The sequence below is a fragment of the Pteropus vampyrus genome, unplaced genomic scaffold (assembly GCF_000151845.1).
Source record: "Pteropus vampyrus isolate Shadow unplaced genomic scaffold, Pvam_2.0 Scaffold65, whole genome shotgun sequence".
Lineage (NCBI taxonomy): Eukaryota > Metazoa > Chordata > Mammalia > Chiroptera > Pteropodidae > Pteropus > Pteropus vampyrus.
The window spans coordinates 2,338,646-2,355,361 of record NW_011888846.1 but is presented as its reverse complement, the minus strand read 5'-3'; the positions used below and the strand labels follow the sequence as shown (position 1 = coordinate 2,355,361).

General features: G+C 37.7%; 1 protein-coding gene and 1 pseudogene across 2 annotated transcripts in view; both read left to right on the top strand.

Annotated features, from left to right (window-relative positions):
- The first annotated feature begins 5,938 nt into the window (after positions 1-5,938).
- The window catches only part of TOR1AIP1 (torsin 1A interacting protein 1), a 28,221-nt gene continuing 17,443 nt past the window's right edge, over positions 5,939-16,716 (top strand). The window contains exons 1-4 of one of the 2 annotated variants that reach the window (XM_023531248.1): positions 5,939-6,774; positions 8,476-8,550; positions 13,194-13,253; positions 14,157-14,201. In XM_023531248.1, coding sequence (XP_023387016.1) covers positions 6,276-6,774; positions 8,476-8,550; positions 13,194-13,253; positions 14,157-14,201 — 679 coding nt within the window. In that variant the 5' untranslated portion in view covers positions 5,939-6,275. The remainder of the gene's footprint in view (positions 6,775-8,475; positions 8,551-13,193; positions 13,254-14,156; positions 14,202-16,716) is intronic. The other variant, XM_011361218.2, reaches the window with a different exon arrangement.
- Positions 9,415-9,530, top strand: LOC111740565 (annotated as a pseudogene).

Sequence of the window (16,716 nt, the reverse complement as noted above, 5' to 3'; positions counted from 1 at the left end):
TTTCTTCACTAGATCACATGAAAGACAGAACCAGAGAGCTCTGTTCATATAATTAAAACAAAACCCTCAGAAGTCAACAAACCAATGTTTTAAATTAGACTTTCTGTAAAAATATTATATTTACATTATACCTACAGTCAAGGGCTGCAGGAGAGTATAAAAAATTAAAAATAATTTGATCTTCGAGGTAGCAGAATTACAGGCAAATTCTTTCCATTTTGATTATCAAAATCACGGGCCAACAACTGCTTTAATATTAGTAAATAATAATGCTAATATTAATATTAGCCCAATTAGTAATAACAGCTTTTACTTATTGACTCCTTAAACTATTCATTTAATATTCCAAATAACCCTATGAATCTCTACAGATGAAGAAATGGACTCTGAGCGATCAAGCAGCCTGGCCAAGTCACAGAGTGACAAAACAGGAGTTCAACTCAGCTCTGTCTCCAAAGTCTGAACTCATAACTAATATTGAGGACATCCTTCTTTATTAACAAATTTGCTGTGCAAAACTAAAGATTAAGTATAATCACTATATTGAATTAGCTCTTGTGGGACAATAGTGGTCATAAGATGTAGAATATTAATGCAATTTTAGCACAATTAAAATTCTAAATGAAAAATGAAAAACAGTGTAAAGCAGACAAAGCTTCTCTGAGCACACTTTCCTTTGGGAAAGTCCCTTCAAAGAAATGTGGATTTCCATGGAATAGTTTAAAATGACTACTTAGGCAAAAATAAATTACATATACGAGGCACAATACATTATTAAAACATCTAATAATCCTCAATTAGCTAAATTCTTAAGTACTTTATTTGTGAATTACAGAAGCTCTCAAGCTAGTATTATCACTTCTATACCAGGAAGTAAAGTAAGTGAAATAGAGCTTAAATGAGTCGCTTACAGTTACGTGATAAACCAGCGGCAAAATTGGTCAAGTTATGGACTTTGCATTCGGCATAATAAACATTACTGAGAGACCATCAAAGTTTTCACAGCAAATGTCAGTCTTTCAAACTGCTCTAATCCACACAAAGGCTTCCAAGAACATTTTTAGTTCCTCTACCATAAAGTTCCTTTATAAATTAAATGATTTTCCACTGGTCATTTACATACGAATCATATGCTTTAAAAAAAAAAACTGAGAAATATGGATAACTGCCACAGCCTTAATTCTTAAAAGAGACAAGGGCAGGATCTCTCATATAGGTCCAAAACAAAATGTTTTAAAACCTAAAGACAGGTAAGACAGACAAAAACGGTAAGCTGAATCAGGTCGAGAGAGCTCATTTCCATATTTGTGTATGAAGTCTAACAATTGAGCACTGCTGATAAAATAAGAATACTACATACTTTCTTGAAGGAGGGAAAAAAGGGTTAAACTTTCTCACCGGGTATGAAGTACAAGTGGGAAGACACAATACATTAAGCAAAATGGTAATTGTAGGGTCTTACTAAAACTTCAAACTTTGCCCTTTTTAGCACCGTTAAAAGCTACAAAAAAGGTGAGTGGGGGTTTGCTATCTAAGAAGGATTAAGATGACAAATGATGAGATCCAGTTAGTCAGGAAGGTAAAGGAAGTAGTCGCGCCCTTAACAGGTAAATTTCCCCTTTACATTTTGAGCCTTACAGAAATTCTGCTTCTTGTCTAAAAGTCCAAACTAAACATTTACTCCCATCTTATCCCATTTAATGTTTATAAGATTCTGTTTCTCTTTTTTATTTTACCTCAGAACACAAATATACACCCTACCTGCTCCGTTTAAGGTTTTTGCGGTAGGCAGGTGGGGGTGGGGACGGATCCTTTCTGAAAGATCTTTCGAAAGAAGACATCGGATCCAATATTAAAACATAGAAAAGTTGTGTACACGTTTTCTTCACTTACGAATTATAGCGGCGTTTTAAAATCGTCCACGGTCAACGCCAACGGAGCCCTCCGAGTGTTCTGGTCCACGACGCCGAGCTGCACCTCTCGGACGCGCGGAACAGAATGTCGCCCGGTCCCTGCCCACGTGATGGTGACCTCCGCGGGGAGGGGAGGCGCCAGCGGAATGCTGGGACTGGTAGTCGCCCCGCCTCCCCCCTGCCCCAGACTGCACCCCCTCCCCGCCTCCGCCGCCCAGCGGGCCGCCAGCGCCAGGCAGTGGTGAGTGCGTGCAACAGAAGCGCCGCCGCCGCGCGTTCTCCAGCTGCTATGTGACAGGGAAGGCGGGCATCTGCGAGCCGACCCTAACCTTTATGATGACCTAAAAATCATAGGCTGGAAGAACCCATGGAGCCAACACAGTGAGAGGCGCTACCCAATGATAACGGCCAGCACCGGTCACACTTGACTTGGACCCGGTCTCTACCATTATTAAGTGCGTGTCCAATGGGGACAACCAATGTGCCCCATACGTTACTTGTATGAGTAAAACTACTACTGCACTAATGGTATCCACTGAATGACAGTAGCAAATGATGAACAAAAAATAACTATTTTGATGTGTTTTATAAGTGCGAAAAGCAATTTTCCCAAGAACACACAATTGGTTAGAAGTCAAGTCAAGTACAGTTGACTGGAACAAGAGTTTGAACTGTGCGGGTCCACTGATACGCTGTTTTTTTTTTTTTTTTTTTTTTTCAATAAACACACAGTCTGCCCTCCATACCGGTGTTTGGCCACAGATTTAACCAACCGCAGATGTAAAACAGGACTTTCCATCCACTGTTGGGAATCCACGGTGGTGACTATGCATTTGTTCTACGCCTTTTTATATAAGGGACTTTCACATCTGTGGATTTGGGATGGGCAGGGATCCTGCAACGAATCCCCCAGGCACATGGGGGAAGTCTATAGTTGAGTTTCTCCCTACTATCTGGGGTCAGGGCCCCTAACCACCCCAACCCCTGCCTTGCTCAAGGGCCAAGTCTAAGTCTAAAATTCCTGTTCCTGACCTACACCAATTCAGGACAACACAGAAGGAATCTACTTACATAAATCTCACTTCCCCTTTCCTCATTTTTTCCCCAAAACACTCTAACACACGATTTTACTTATTTTGTTTTTATCTGTCTTCCATAGACTATAGACTCCAAGAAGACAGGAAGAGTTGTCTTTTAATCTGTTCTTTCACTGATGTATCCTTAGCACCTAGAACAGGATCTGACTAGAACAGAACAGAGGCCCAAATATTTATTGGACTAATGATTCTTTGGTAACAGTGATTTTGGGTACTTTCACTTCTCAGTCATTTTCTTATGACAGAAGTCACAAGATTTAAGAACACTTAGATGATTTCTAATAATTGACTGCAATTTCTAATACAACAAAGAATAAGTGGAAGGATATTCCATTCACTTCACTGAGTTTAAATTTTCTTAATTTCAGCGTAACGTTTCCACTTAGACATTTTTATTCGTATTAAAGTCTTTAAAATATTTTGTCTCACTTGAGACTAGGGAGCAAATGGAACCAGCTACTATGTCCTTAATTTCCTTCCTTTTAATATTTTAATCGCTATTTCCTTATTAAAAATAACAATGTTGCCTCTTTCTACTAAGATAAAACCCCAAAGTTATTTGCCTAAGCACAAATGTGAATATCATGCACAATGGATTGATAGGTACTTTCTCAGTATATAACTGGATTTCTGCTTTCCCTAAACAAAAAGCCCACATGCAAAAATTATTTTAAAATAAAATGTTTCATTTAAAATAGCTGCTTTATTTATAAATCCAGTGTCAAGAACACTAGACTTCTAGACTAGGACTAATGGCTAGGTATATATATTAAAGCCAGTCCCTTAATCTGAATTATAGTTTTTGTATGTTTTCCTTAATACATGGCAAATTCCCTAGGAATAAATATACTCATTAATTTCATTCATATATTTATTAAACACTTTTGTGCCAACATAGATGTTTAAAAAACATATGAATTATATTTTGTTATAATTGTTTCTTCTCCTGTCTTCTTTGATTCACTGACTCTACAAGTCTCAAATCCCAAAGTAATTGTCCAACATTCAGAGCTCATGCCTCCTCTTGATATTGGTGGCCCAGCAACCCCCTTATAATACTATGAGTCTACTGTCTCTGTAATGTCACCCCTTTTGGACGCCCCAGTAGTTTGGAAAACATCTACAGCAAAATATCTGGTTAGACTGGAGTTTAGCTTTACTTCACAGTTAGTGACGAAAGCTGGCATTTTTAAGGTTGCTAGGTGTGGGAGGCAGGTATTGCAGAGCTGGGCTTGTGTATCCTTATTACCTAGACAAAGGAGGGAAAATCCTAAGCAAATAAAATGTTAAAGTTTTCATGCCTCTGATTCTCATCATTGTTTCTTCAGGAAGCCATTCCTAGGCCTTTAGAAGCATTTTTAACTACAAAATAACACATGGACTGATTAGAATCTCTTGCCCTTTCTTTTTTAATGTCCTCCAAACCTAAGTTTTACAAATCGGTGTCCAAATTTCTATATAGTCATCTGTTCTGGTAAATGTTTTAAAGAGACTTTTAATATATGCATTAATGTTCATAATATGGACTTTGTATATTAGCACTATAGTTTTATATCCTTTAATAATTACAGGACTTTCACTATTGTTATTAATATAATAGGCACCTTGTAGAGAAAGCATACTTAAACTAAATAAAAGCCAAGTATTAACCAAGTACCAACACTTTTCAGAATTTCGTCAGAAAAATAGTACCCAGAATTTTTGAAACATACTATCTAGCCCAGGCTGACAAGGAAAACTATGCTTTTAATTTTTCCTTAAGATAGATTTTTTTTTTAAAGTAGCATCTCCATTGTTACTGTTCCTCCTGTTTCTTTGGCTGTATTGTATATAGTAAACAAAGCTAAACAGGATAAAACCTAGATAACTCTCTAAAGCGTGTAATTCCTTGTGTGTAGCCAAATATACGGACTATTAGTGAAAACCTACATCTTAAGATTTCATTAAGTTGAAATTTGTGCCGTTTAAGCAAATGAGTTGCTTAAAAGTATTCCAAGGTGATTTAAAATCCTTGAAAGAATAAACAAATACCTTCAAATTTTTTCGGATTCATTATAATTTGTATCCTAATTACAATTTTAAAAATCTATTCACTAAAATCAATTATAAACACTCCGAGATAAGTATGTGTATTTGAAGGTAACATTAATCTTTCAATAATTATTCAAACTTTATGCTAACTTAATTCCCCTTCCCTCAGTGTGCCCAAATTTGGTTAGCTATTTGCACATCTGTAAATATAGTATACAGAGGTGAAATAAAGTGCTTCTTATTCATGCTTTGTTGTCCAATAAACGAAATGCAGGAAACTCTAAACCAAATGCAGTTTATCAAGCCATGCCCAGAATCGAAGTGAAAATAACAGATCACAAGTTAAAATTACAGTTGTCTTTAATCAATGTCTTTGTTCATTTCTCTTTGTCTATAACACTCCACTGATAAGGTTCTGGAACATTGCTACTGGAATAGAGCTTTTACACAAAAGCCAGGAATAAGACTACGTTTGCTATGCATATTTTGCAAATGGAAACCCACCCGAGTATGCCTTCGTTCTTATTTTGTACACTCTCAACAGGTGACTTAAAATTTAAAACTGGGTAACTGCTTTCCTAAGGAGCTTAAAACCAAAATTGTCCCCAGGAAAAAGGTGACACCCGCAAAACTATCTTGATCATCATCATTCTTGCTAGGGCCATTTCCAGGCATATTAAGGTAAGGTAGCAGCGGATCAAAAAGGTTCCAGGAGAACTGCGCAACAGTCTGGGGACGAGGACTGAAACTCCTCCACCCCGCCTCACTCCGCCTTTCCGGAGACTCGGTATTGGGGGACAGCACTGGCGTCTCCTGCGTGCGGGCAAGTTGCCACGAGCAGCTGGGTTTAGGACACGCAATTTGCCCAGCCTGTTGTCCCTTCTCGGTCGTCCCCTCCCTCTCTCCCCCAAGGCCGAGGAAAGCGCGACGTCCTCCTCCCTCTTCTCCTCCTCTTTGGTGCCCTCAGCCAGGAGGCGGGAGTGACCCACAGGCAGCTGACCTAGCACAGGCACTGCCTCTCCCACAGCCCTCGGACACACCATGGGCCCAGAGGCGGGTATGCAGCACAGCAGCGACGACGCAGGCGGCAGCCCCAGCGACTCTCCACTGCCTCCCTGACCATCGCGACCACCGCCCATCACCCCGAAAAGCCGTCACCACCAACGGCAGGAGAACCTAAATCCCTCCGACCCCCAGACCATCTTCGCGATCGACTCAAGCTACGTCAACCGCTATGGCGGGCGAGGGGCGGCGGGCGGAGCCGCCGATGGAAAGGTGGGGGGTGTACGTCACACCCCGGGCCCCCCTCCGGGAGGGAGGGCGCAGACGCGCCCCTCAAGATGGCGTCGGCAGTGACGCGCCCGCGTACGCAACTCCCTCGCTGTCGTGCCACGGCCGGCGGGAAGTGAGGTTCTCGGAAGAGCCGCCGAAGGTGTATCGCGACTTCGAGCCCCGCGCGGCCAGAGAAAAGTCCCCGGTGGAAAAACGAATCCCGTTAGAAGAGTTCCGGCCCGACGCTGCGAAAGGGGAAGTGAGAGAGAGCGCCTACTACCTTCGGTCTCAGCAGCGGAGGCAGCCGCCGCGCCGGGAAGCCGAGGAGATGAAGACGCGAAGGGCTGCCCGCCTGCAGCAGCAGCAGCAGCAGCCGCCGCCGCAGCCGCAGCAGCAGCCTCCGCCACAGCCGTCGCCGGCCACAACCCGGAGAGCGCTGCGGGACTCGCATTTCTCCGAAGGTGAGGCCGACGGAGGTAACAGCCCCAGCCGCAAGCCCGGGAGCGGGCGCAGCGGGCGCGCGGTGCGTGTGCCTGCCTCGGAGCCGGGAGTGGGTCCCCGCGGAGCCCATCCCCGCCGGGGCTCGGGGGACCCCTCCGCCCCGATGCCCGGGCGTCACCTCGTCCGGTCCACCCCACCGCAGGAAAGAAAGAGGCTCGGGCGCGAGGACTGCGAAGGCAGCGTGCGTAGTACCAGTGAGCAAACCGGGCAGCTCAGCCCGTCCCCGGGCATCAGTTTAGGGGTGTCGGGATTGCCTCTTTCTGAAGGCCTTCACTGGGGGACGGCGAGTTAGGCGGCAGGCGGGAACCTGAATCACTCCAGGCTCGGTTTCATTTCGGTTTCGTCTGTCTTGCGGATGTTTCTACCAAGGCCACTTCCATTTCCTCCTTTAACAAAGAGGCCAACACTCCCCAGCTGAGAATTTTAATCTAACCTTCCAGCCCTTTTCCATCACTATCCAGGTGGGGAGGGAGGGAAGGGAAATTTGTGAGTGGGCGTTTTGTGGGATAACGTAGTGGGTGAATTTGACTTGAGACTCCACCCAAATACATACACTGAAATGTGGTAAGTTGTCCTGAACTTGAAGCCCCCAGTGTATGATAAACTTGAGCTGATCGCTCTTTCTCGACTTCAGTGGTCTCTGCCTAAATTTTGCCACGTTGGGGGCCCTCAGTGTAACCTCATTGGTTAAGTAGTAGCTCGACAAAGCAAGACTCTTAGTTTTCATCTAAATGAGCCGAAAGGATGCTGACGAAGTGAATGTGTAGTTTTAGGTGAGTCCCAGGTCAATCAACACGCTTAATCCATTCTCTCCCACTTTGCCCGCTAACCTCCATCTAACACCCAGTCAGGAGGGAAGTTTCATGTTAGCCCCAGGCACCTATGAGGTAAAAGTCAGGGGGTTTGAATCACAATAGGATTACGTCGATAGGTAGTCCGTTGATGAAAATGAAGAGGAAGTAGATTTTCAATTTAGAGCAGAGTCATAGGCATCCCATTTACCTGCTGATACATTTGAAGATGTGTTGATTTTGGAAACTTTACATTAAAGATATGTAAGGTATTATAGGGTGTAGTCACTCAAGACAGTTTAGCCACATATATGATAGTTTTATCTCTCTTTTAAGACTATAAAGTTCCTGAAGACAAAGATCCTACCATATATATTTGAAGGACTATGTTATACTTTGGTCCTTATGTTAATTCTGTATCTCCTTCAATATCTGGGAGACTGCTTTGCACATATTTTTATTTGACAATATGTGTTAGATTGTGTTGACTCAGAGCCTAGTGCAGTTATGAAAGTTAATTTTTTAACACATGAAGGATTTACCTTTATTTAAGTAAACCTATAAGGATCTAAATACTTCACTCTTCTGCTTTCTTCCACATTTATGACACGCTAACCCATCTTTTAAATTTTCTAAAGTAAAATATACTTTTGTTGTGAAGCATCAGTGGTTAATAGTTTTTTTTATTGTCTTAAGTGTAGTTCTGACTAGTTAAATTTGTAAGTTTTGGTAAACCTAATTTCACATTTCTAAAGAAATAAATTAGTTGCCTTTCTGCTTAAATATTGCTATTAACATAATTGCTATATGCATAATCTCTATCTGGATCATATATTCAGAATTTTGACAGTTGTCATATCTATTCTTTAGAGGATGAACCATCTCCACAAACTGTTTTAAGCCAGACAGCCTCAAAGAAGACTATCAGAACACAAGAAACTCTGGGTAAGAAGAATTATTTTGCTTTTTTTCCTTCCTTGCCAACTTTTTAAATGTACACATTATAGCCTGGTTCATCAAGGTTCCCAACTCATTCAGAGTTTCAGCGAATCTTCTTTATAGGTGTTTATTGAATTAAGCAATGTGTCAAGAAAAGACAGGATGCATACTTGAGTACCTACTAAGTACCAGGCACTTAGTATATGTTAATTTATTCACATAACTATGCAGGATAGATATATCCATTTTATAGATGAGAAAATGAGCTCAAAGTAGCTAAGACTCTTCCCTAAGATTACATAGTATGTGACTGAGCCAAAATTTAGACCCAGATTTGTCTTCTCCAAAGTTTCATTTTCCCCCAACTACCTCACTGTCACTCTTCCATTTAATAATTAGCTATTCAGTAGGTTAAGTGTTGAATGAATGTCATACTACCTTCCGTTTAAAATGGATTAAATGGTCTGCATAGTAAAATCACGACACAATATGTTTAATCTTGTCGTTTCGATACTACAGTTCATCAAATCCAAGATATCATCAGTTGTAAGATATACCATTATTGTTTTATATACCATCTAGAAAGAAGAAATGCTGCTTATTAAACTGTAATATGCCATAGATTGTATGATGCATCCCAATCTCAGAGATATTAAAGTATAAAACTATTTGCATCTTAGTATCTATGTATCATGGAAGTAGGCTACATTTGATAGTCAGCTTAAGTTTTTAAAACTATTTTAACTATTTTGGACGTGGTTCCATAGTGTAGCAGTTAGCACATCTGCTTTATATGCAGAAGGTCCTGGGTTTGTGCCCCAGTGGAGCCATAGTCCATGGTCTACGGCCATGCCACCCTGAACAACCATGGTCTGCGGCCATGCCACCCTGAACAAGCCCGATGTCTGATCTCGGAAGCTAAGCAGGGTCGGGCCTGGTTAGTACTTGGACGGGAGACCACCTAGGAAGACCAGGTGCTGTAGGCATAAATAATAAAAAGTAAGTAAAATAAAAGTATTTTAACTATTTTGAAAAGCAGGAGAAAAGATTGACTCCAGTTATTAATGTTTAGAATCTTTTGGTTTTTAGTTCCATTTATTTTCACTTTGCTTTTTTTGGTACTAGGAAAGTCCCACAAGAGTAAATGATTGTAGCAATTGAAATCGATCATCCCTGGCTTTTTTTTTTTTTTTTTTTTAATGCAAAACCTGACTTATTTTTTATCTATTGCTTTTAATAAGATTATACTTTATAGTTTGAACTGTTCTCAATTTAGAATAAAGTATCTGGTTCCAGTTCAGTTCCAAGTAAACACACCTTTTTGTTTAATTCCTTGAGCAGCCTATGTTAAACTATCTTAGAAAAATGCTTTGAAAAAAATAAGAAAAATTAATAAAATTTTAAAAAGAGAAAAATGCTTCAAGTAATAGGTGATAAAATCATATTTTCCAGGCCATTTGGAAAAAAAGCATATTATTGAAATTTTATTTACAATAGATTTAATTGCATGTCCCTTATACCTGGAGAAGCAAATATTTCTAATTTTTAAAATCTGGAGGGGGTGGCTCCATAGTATAGTGATTAGCATGTCTGCTTTACACGTAAAAGGTCCCGAGTTCGCCCCCCCCAGGTGGAGCCACGGACCATACCCCTGGTGGGGGCCCCGAGTGCATGCTGCAAGCTTGTGGGAGGAGATGCCTCACCTTCAGAGATCCAGTTCTTAAAAAAAAAAAGTGGGGGGGAGTCGGCAACATTCGTTGGTCAGAGATGGAAGTTGGGGAGGAATTAAAGAGGGGGGAGGAAAATAAAATCTAGAGTAAATTTATAAAAATTAAGGAGTTAAGTAAATTGATGTAAAGAAGATTGTTGAATGCTATCCTATAGAACGCTATAAAACTGATGCAATAAAATGTCTTGGATGGTCTAGAGTTCACATTAGGCCTGTATTTAAGGACTGATAATGAGGTGCATGGCTGTATCGTGTCAAAAGAGCACTGGATCTTGGTTGAGTTACCTGTCCACCTTGACCCTCAGGTTTTTATCTATGTGATTTACCCTGCCTAACTCACAATACCACTGCAGAAATAAGATAGTACATGCAAAATCATTTTGTCCACAATAAAACATGCAAATACAAGGGTTTTTTTTTTTTTTATGGCACTTTACAAAAGATGTGAAGTTCATAAAACTTTTTCTCAAAAAGCTTATACTATAATTAGAAATGGAAAAGAAAATATTTCCCAATAAAAATGATAGATTGATGGAACCCATACATCGGTTACCCGGAATATATTGATAGTACGCTGTGCATACAGTATAACTACCGATAAGAGTATGTGCATATTTGGAAGGTTTATGATACTCAGGGTTCTTTTAACTCTAAAAGGTGCTTTTAAAAATCTTACTGTATCTAGCATTTGGCATGCTCCCATTTCATGCCTCTTAATAAAAAGAAAGTTTGGGGAATTATTAAATAAGTGCTTATAAAGTCTGTCTAACAGAGAAATTACTTAAATAAGAGCTACTCTTTGATAGAGAACTCCTTTAAGTACAAGTTTAAGGAGAGGCCCTTCCTCTTCCTTGAGAATCATAGACTTTCAGTTTAACTTGTTATTCAAAACCGTGCCGCAATTGTATGTAAAGCCATTAGTGTGGTCTGAGAGACATTTATCTAAAGATGCCATTAAGAATAAAGACTAAACCAAGAGGCCACTTTCTGAAACAGCCTAGTAAAGACAACTATATCATTGGTCATCTAGTTTTTGGAAATCATAAAAATGTTGATTATATTAGAACAGGGATATAATTTCAACTCTTCTCATTGTTTGAAGTTCTAGAATTGAATTATGTTCACATTAAAGTAACCAGTAGATTGTTCAATCAGTTCATTCCATATATACATATATAACTGTTCTTCTGTGGCTAGATTCATTCTTTTCTGGAAATCATGGAACTAAGTTTATAATCTAAAAATATATTGGGAAATTTTCATTTACTTTCCTTAAAATTAGGTAGATACTTACGTTTTACTAGTTGTGGTTTCTAGCTGAATAATCATAGATAAATATTTTTGAATGCCACCTATTTTGTTTGAGCATTTGGTTCTTTGGTGGCTGTAGTTACAGCATTCATTCATTCATTCATTCTCCAGATATTTATCAAGCACCTAGTTTATGCCAGTCCCCATACTAGATGCTGGGGGTGCAGTAGTGAGCAAAAGCAGACAAGAGAAGAAGCTTGCTACTAAAGAAGAAGAGTACTTATTTTATTCTCTAATACTTCTCTTTAGTACTCTGTCTTCTTTGAGTATCTTACACAGAGCTATGTATATAGTAGGGCATACAGGAAATGCTTCTTAAATGAAAAGATAGGGACTGAAATAGTAATTAATGTTTGTAGATTAAGTTGAGTTTAGCTTTTAATTAAGCCCGAAAAGTATGGGAATACAGAGGAGAAAAAGAGGAAGGTGGTTATAATAATGGGAATGTGAGACATGTTCAAGATTTATTTTTAAAGCTACCTATGTAAGTTCTAAATACCTCATGTATGAAATGCTAACAACTTAAGTTATTTCATAGAATCTTAGAGCCATAAGATTTAGGGAAGCCATCCCTAAATCTTCACAATCTTCAAACATCCACTCATGCATTGCTTGATCATCTTCAGTGATTTGGAAATCATGCCTTCATTATCTGTTCTATTTTGGAGATAACATTGTTTATGTGGGTTTTTTTTTTTAATATTGAATTAAAAGCTGCTTTGCTGTAACTTTCCCTTGTTCGTCTTAGTTTTGCCTTTTTGAGTTACACAAAATCAATTTAATTGCTTTCCTGCATCTCTGTATTTAAGGTGGATAAAAACATGCTCAGTAAGTATTTTTTGGACAAATGAATGACCAGCTCTTTGGGATTTCTCTTCTAGATACTATAAAAGGGAAATTGAGTTAAGTCACAAACATGGGCAGTCAGTGTAATGACGTTGGCCAATGAAAGCCAGTCTGATAAGGTTTTCACAGTTCTCATACAAGGTCAAATATAATGCTTTTTTATAGAGACAAATGAAATAAAACATATTATCCAAATTTAGATATATATTGGGATTTAGATTATGTTTTGTGAGAGACTCTTTAAGAAAACACATCTTGGATTTCTAGGCTAACATTAATGTTTTATTTGGAATTGGAGTTTGCATTTCCTGAACACACAAGGTGAAAGTCTTGGAAGGAGTGTATTAACTCTCAGGAAGTAAACCTTGAAATTAAAATATACCATAAGTAATCCACAATAAATGTATGCTACAAATGGAATTTCATTTTTCTGGTTCTTTTGGTTCTCCCCCCGCCCCCCAATTAGAATTGACATTCACTATTTTATTTCTGGTGTACAGCATCAGAATTTGGTTCTTACTTGAGAAATTAGAAGAGTTTTATTTGAATTTCTTTCCTTTTATACAAATATGGTTTGCTGAGAAAAATTACCAATTTTTCCATCAAGTCCATAAATTTTTTATGACAGGAAATTTGTCTCTAGTTCCATTTTTCTTAGCATATTGGAAAGCTCAGAAAACCTTTGTTGAATAAATAGATGATTACATAATTTAGAATATTGGACATTTTATACTTTTCCAAATACTTTCTCCTCCCATATTAGTGGCGAGTGAAGACCCTGTAATCAGCCTGCGTAGACCCCCTCTAAGAAGTTCAAGATCTGGTAAGAGATTATTTTGTCTCTTGGTTTAACTTTTTTTATAAATATAATTTTAATTTTTAAATAGAGTAGTACATGTATTCATATGGTTCAAAATTCAAAAGTTACTATAAATATGCAGTGAAAAATCCCTGCCCCCTCTATCTTTACCCACCCATTGTCCTAATCAGAGGCAGCCAATGTTGTCAGTTTCTTAGGTATTCTTCCAGAGATACTTTATGGAGATATAAGGAAACTCATGTATAAATGATCTTTTCCTCCCTTTTTTAACACAAATTTTAGCATGATAAATACTCTTTTTTTGGACCTCCATATTGTTTGTTTTTATTTTTACTTACCATATTTCCATATAAGTATATAAAGGACTTCCTGATTCTTTTTAAGAGGTGTTTCTTACATGTCGTTATGATTCTTTTTCTTGGCCTGATGATTTTAAAAATGAGAGTCAGGGACTTTTTATTCTTACCAGTATAAGGCTGATAAAAAATTGAAGCTCGAGGCTTTGTGGCTCAGGGCTCTAAAATTTCCCTGCCGCAATGAATTTCTTTTTGATGAAAACTTTTAAGAAGTGTTGCCCTTAAATTAATTTCATGACTATGAAAGGAAACTAGTAAAGTCATTCCGAGCAGTCAACTTTTATTTTTGTTTCAATTAAAAATTGGCTCATAGGCATGCTTTATTATAGAAACTAAAAAGGAAGCTTATTTGTCTTCACATTGAGTTTCTACTCCTCAGTCATTAACTGTAAGAAAGAATTAGGTTGATTTTTTTTTTTCCCTGACAGATGACTATCAAGTATTATAACGATAAAGATCTATTAAGGTTGTGATGATGAACCTGTGGTAAAGAACCATATGATGCATTTCCGTTTAAGCTCTAATTATTGTCTTGCTATCTCTCTTGCAGATTCGGCATACACAACAAATGGAAATACTAACATGAGTGAATTAGGTTTGTTTATTTCTAATTCTTACAGGTTGTCTTTGAGGGTTCTGATTACCAGTGGTATATAGGAGCACACATGTGTAGTCACTGGCTTGGGATTATCATTTGCTTTATTATCTTGGCGTGCAGGACACTGTCCCTATGACCATGAGCTTTCTTAATAGCCTTAGTTTTTATTCTGTCTGAAATGGATTTTGTTATACTGTTGTTTAAATTCATGTAAGAACATGTAATAAATACATTTTAGTTTTTATTAGCCTTTTTTAAATTCATATTATTGTAAAGAGATATCAACTTACTAAGTAAGATTTTTTCTTGATGTAGAAAGTGAATTTGAGATTTTTTTTATAGTAAGTTCAGTATTCTTTGCCATATTTGTTTACCTGGTTTAAATTCTTTTCAGCGTTTGCCTGGGTGTAGGACATGAGATACCAAGATCTGTGGCTTTAAGTGAACCTATGTGGATTGTGGTTGGCCTTAGTTTTAAGTTACAGTTCTCTTCTAAATCTGGATATGAGTCAAAAGGATGGAAGCTTCATTTTTCTTTATAAATAGTTGCATCTTCTTTTAAATTCATCTTTCACTTAAGCTCAGGCTAATTTCTTTCGCAGCTTCAGGATTTATAGTGTTGGTACTAAAAATGATCTTTGCAGTATAAAACTATCTTGTGTACTTTTACCCACCAGAGTTTCTCAGATACTCTATTTAAAAACTTTTAAAACACATTTTTAAATCAGAGTATTAATTGGAAGAGAACTTGAGCTGAAATAATCCCATACTTCTACTTTTTATGCTAGAGTCAGTCATCTTATAAGTACTTTATAATAAAAACTTTAAAACAAGTGCTTTCTAGTTTAACAGAAGTTTCTGTAAGATTAGTGTAGAAATTTCTGTGAGATGAGTATATCAAGTGGCTGTTCATGGAGCTTGAGTATTAGTGATATCCCAGACTGTTCTTTATTCTCTCCTTCCTGCTGCCGCAGTCTGTCCTCAAAAGCCTGGTTGACAGTGAATAGTCTTAAAGATACTGTTCTTAAAACTGTCTATACCAGGGGTTAGTAAACTAAAGCTTCAAAGTCTGATCTGCACTTCCGTTTTTGTACAGCCTATGAGCTAAAAAAGATCTTTACATTTTGTGAAATATGTATATATTTCACATTAATATTTTTATATGTATGAATAAACGTGTAATCATATATATATACACACACACATACATATATATATTTACACACACACACATATATATGACAGAGAACTTATTTGGCTCACAAAACCTAAAATATTTACTGTTTGGCCCTTTATGGAAAAAGTTTACTGACTTCTGATTCATATCAATGGCAGGAATAAAGACAGCAAGTTACCCATATTGTCATCTGTTCTAAGAGTAAATTCAGAGGATTCCATACTTGCCTGGACATAGATTTATTGTAATACTCCGTGCTGTGTTGTTCTGGCAGCACAGGAAGACACTCCTGTATTCTATCCTGTCTTCTCTTTGAGAAAGCATAATAGTGTCATCTACGAAATCTTCATATCTTTGTCCCCAGACAAAACAGAAAGTAAGCAAAGCTTATATTTTGCTTGAGTAGCCTTCACTCCTCACACCAACAAATTCCACAAGTCTCTAGGAATGGGAGAAAGTCTATACAGTAGTAGAAATGTCCCTGGAACTTTGTAGTTTTCTTAAAATCTATAGTCAAGCAAAAGAAAGTGAACAGAAAGTGTTACAATTAGTGGTCTCCACCAGAGGAGATGGTTATAAGTGATCTATTATAACAAAGGTACTGAAAGTACCTTTTTCTAATTGGTTGAAGTTATTGAAAAAGTGATACCTTAGTACATTCAGTTATTGCCATGTGTCTGTATATTTGTTAAAGCCACAGCTTTTATAATTTCTTTAAAAACTTTAATTAAGGGTATTACTGCTCCAAATAGGATTTTAATGTCTCAAAAAAGCTTTTGCACAAGCATAGGGAGGAGTAATACCTTTATATACCCATATATGTATATTTTTTTAATGTTTTAAACTTGTACGTGTAGCAGCCAAGAGATTTAAAATAAAGGAACCCGAATAACAAAAGAGAGAAATGAAATTGAAACTTAGTAGTCATAGATGCTGCTTACTCGTCAGATTGTATTTAAATATTTATCTGTACAGTCTTTGCAGTTAAAAAGATGAAGACAGATGGAATATTTAAAACCTTGCATGACATCTAATTATTATGAAATCTAATTATTTTTCTTAATTTGCTTTTTTTTTTTATCATAGTATGAGAAATATTACAAAATTCTTAACTTAAAAGTTTTTATTCTGTGATCCTAAAATCTATCATTTCTTTTTAACCACCTCCTATATGTCAGTGACTGGCATAAATCCTAGAATCAGAAATATCGAGTCCCCAAAAAGTACAAAAATACGATTTAAAAATCAATTAATGTATCCATCATATTAACAGACTAAAGAAATATATCACATGGTCATATCAGTAAATACAGAAACATTTGACAGACTCTTATT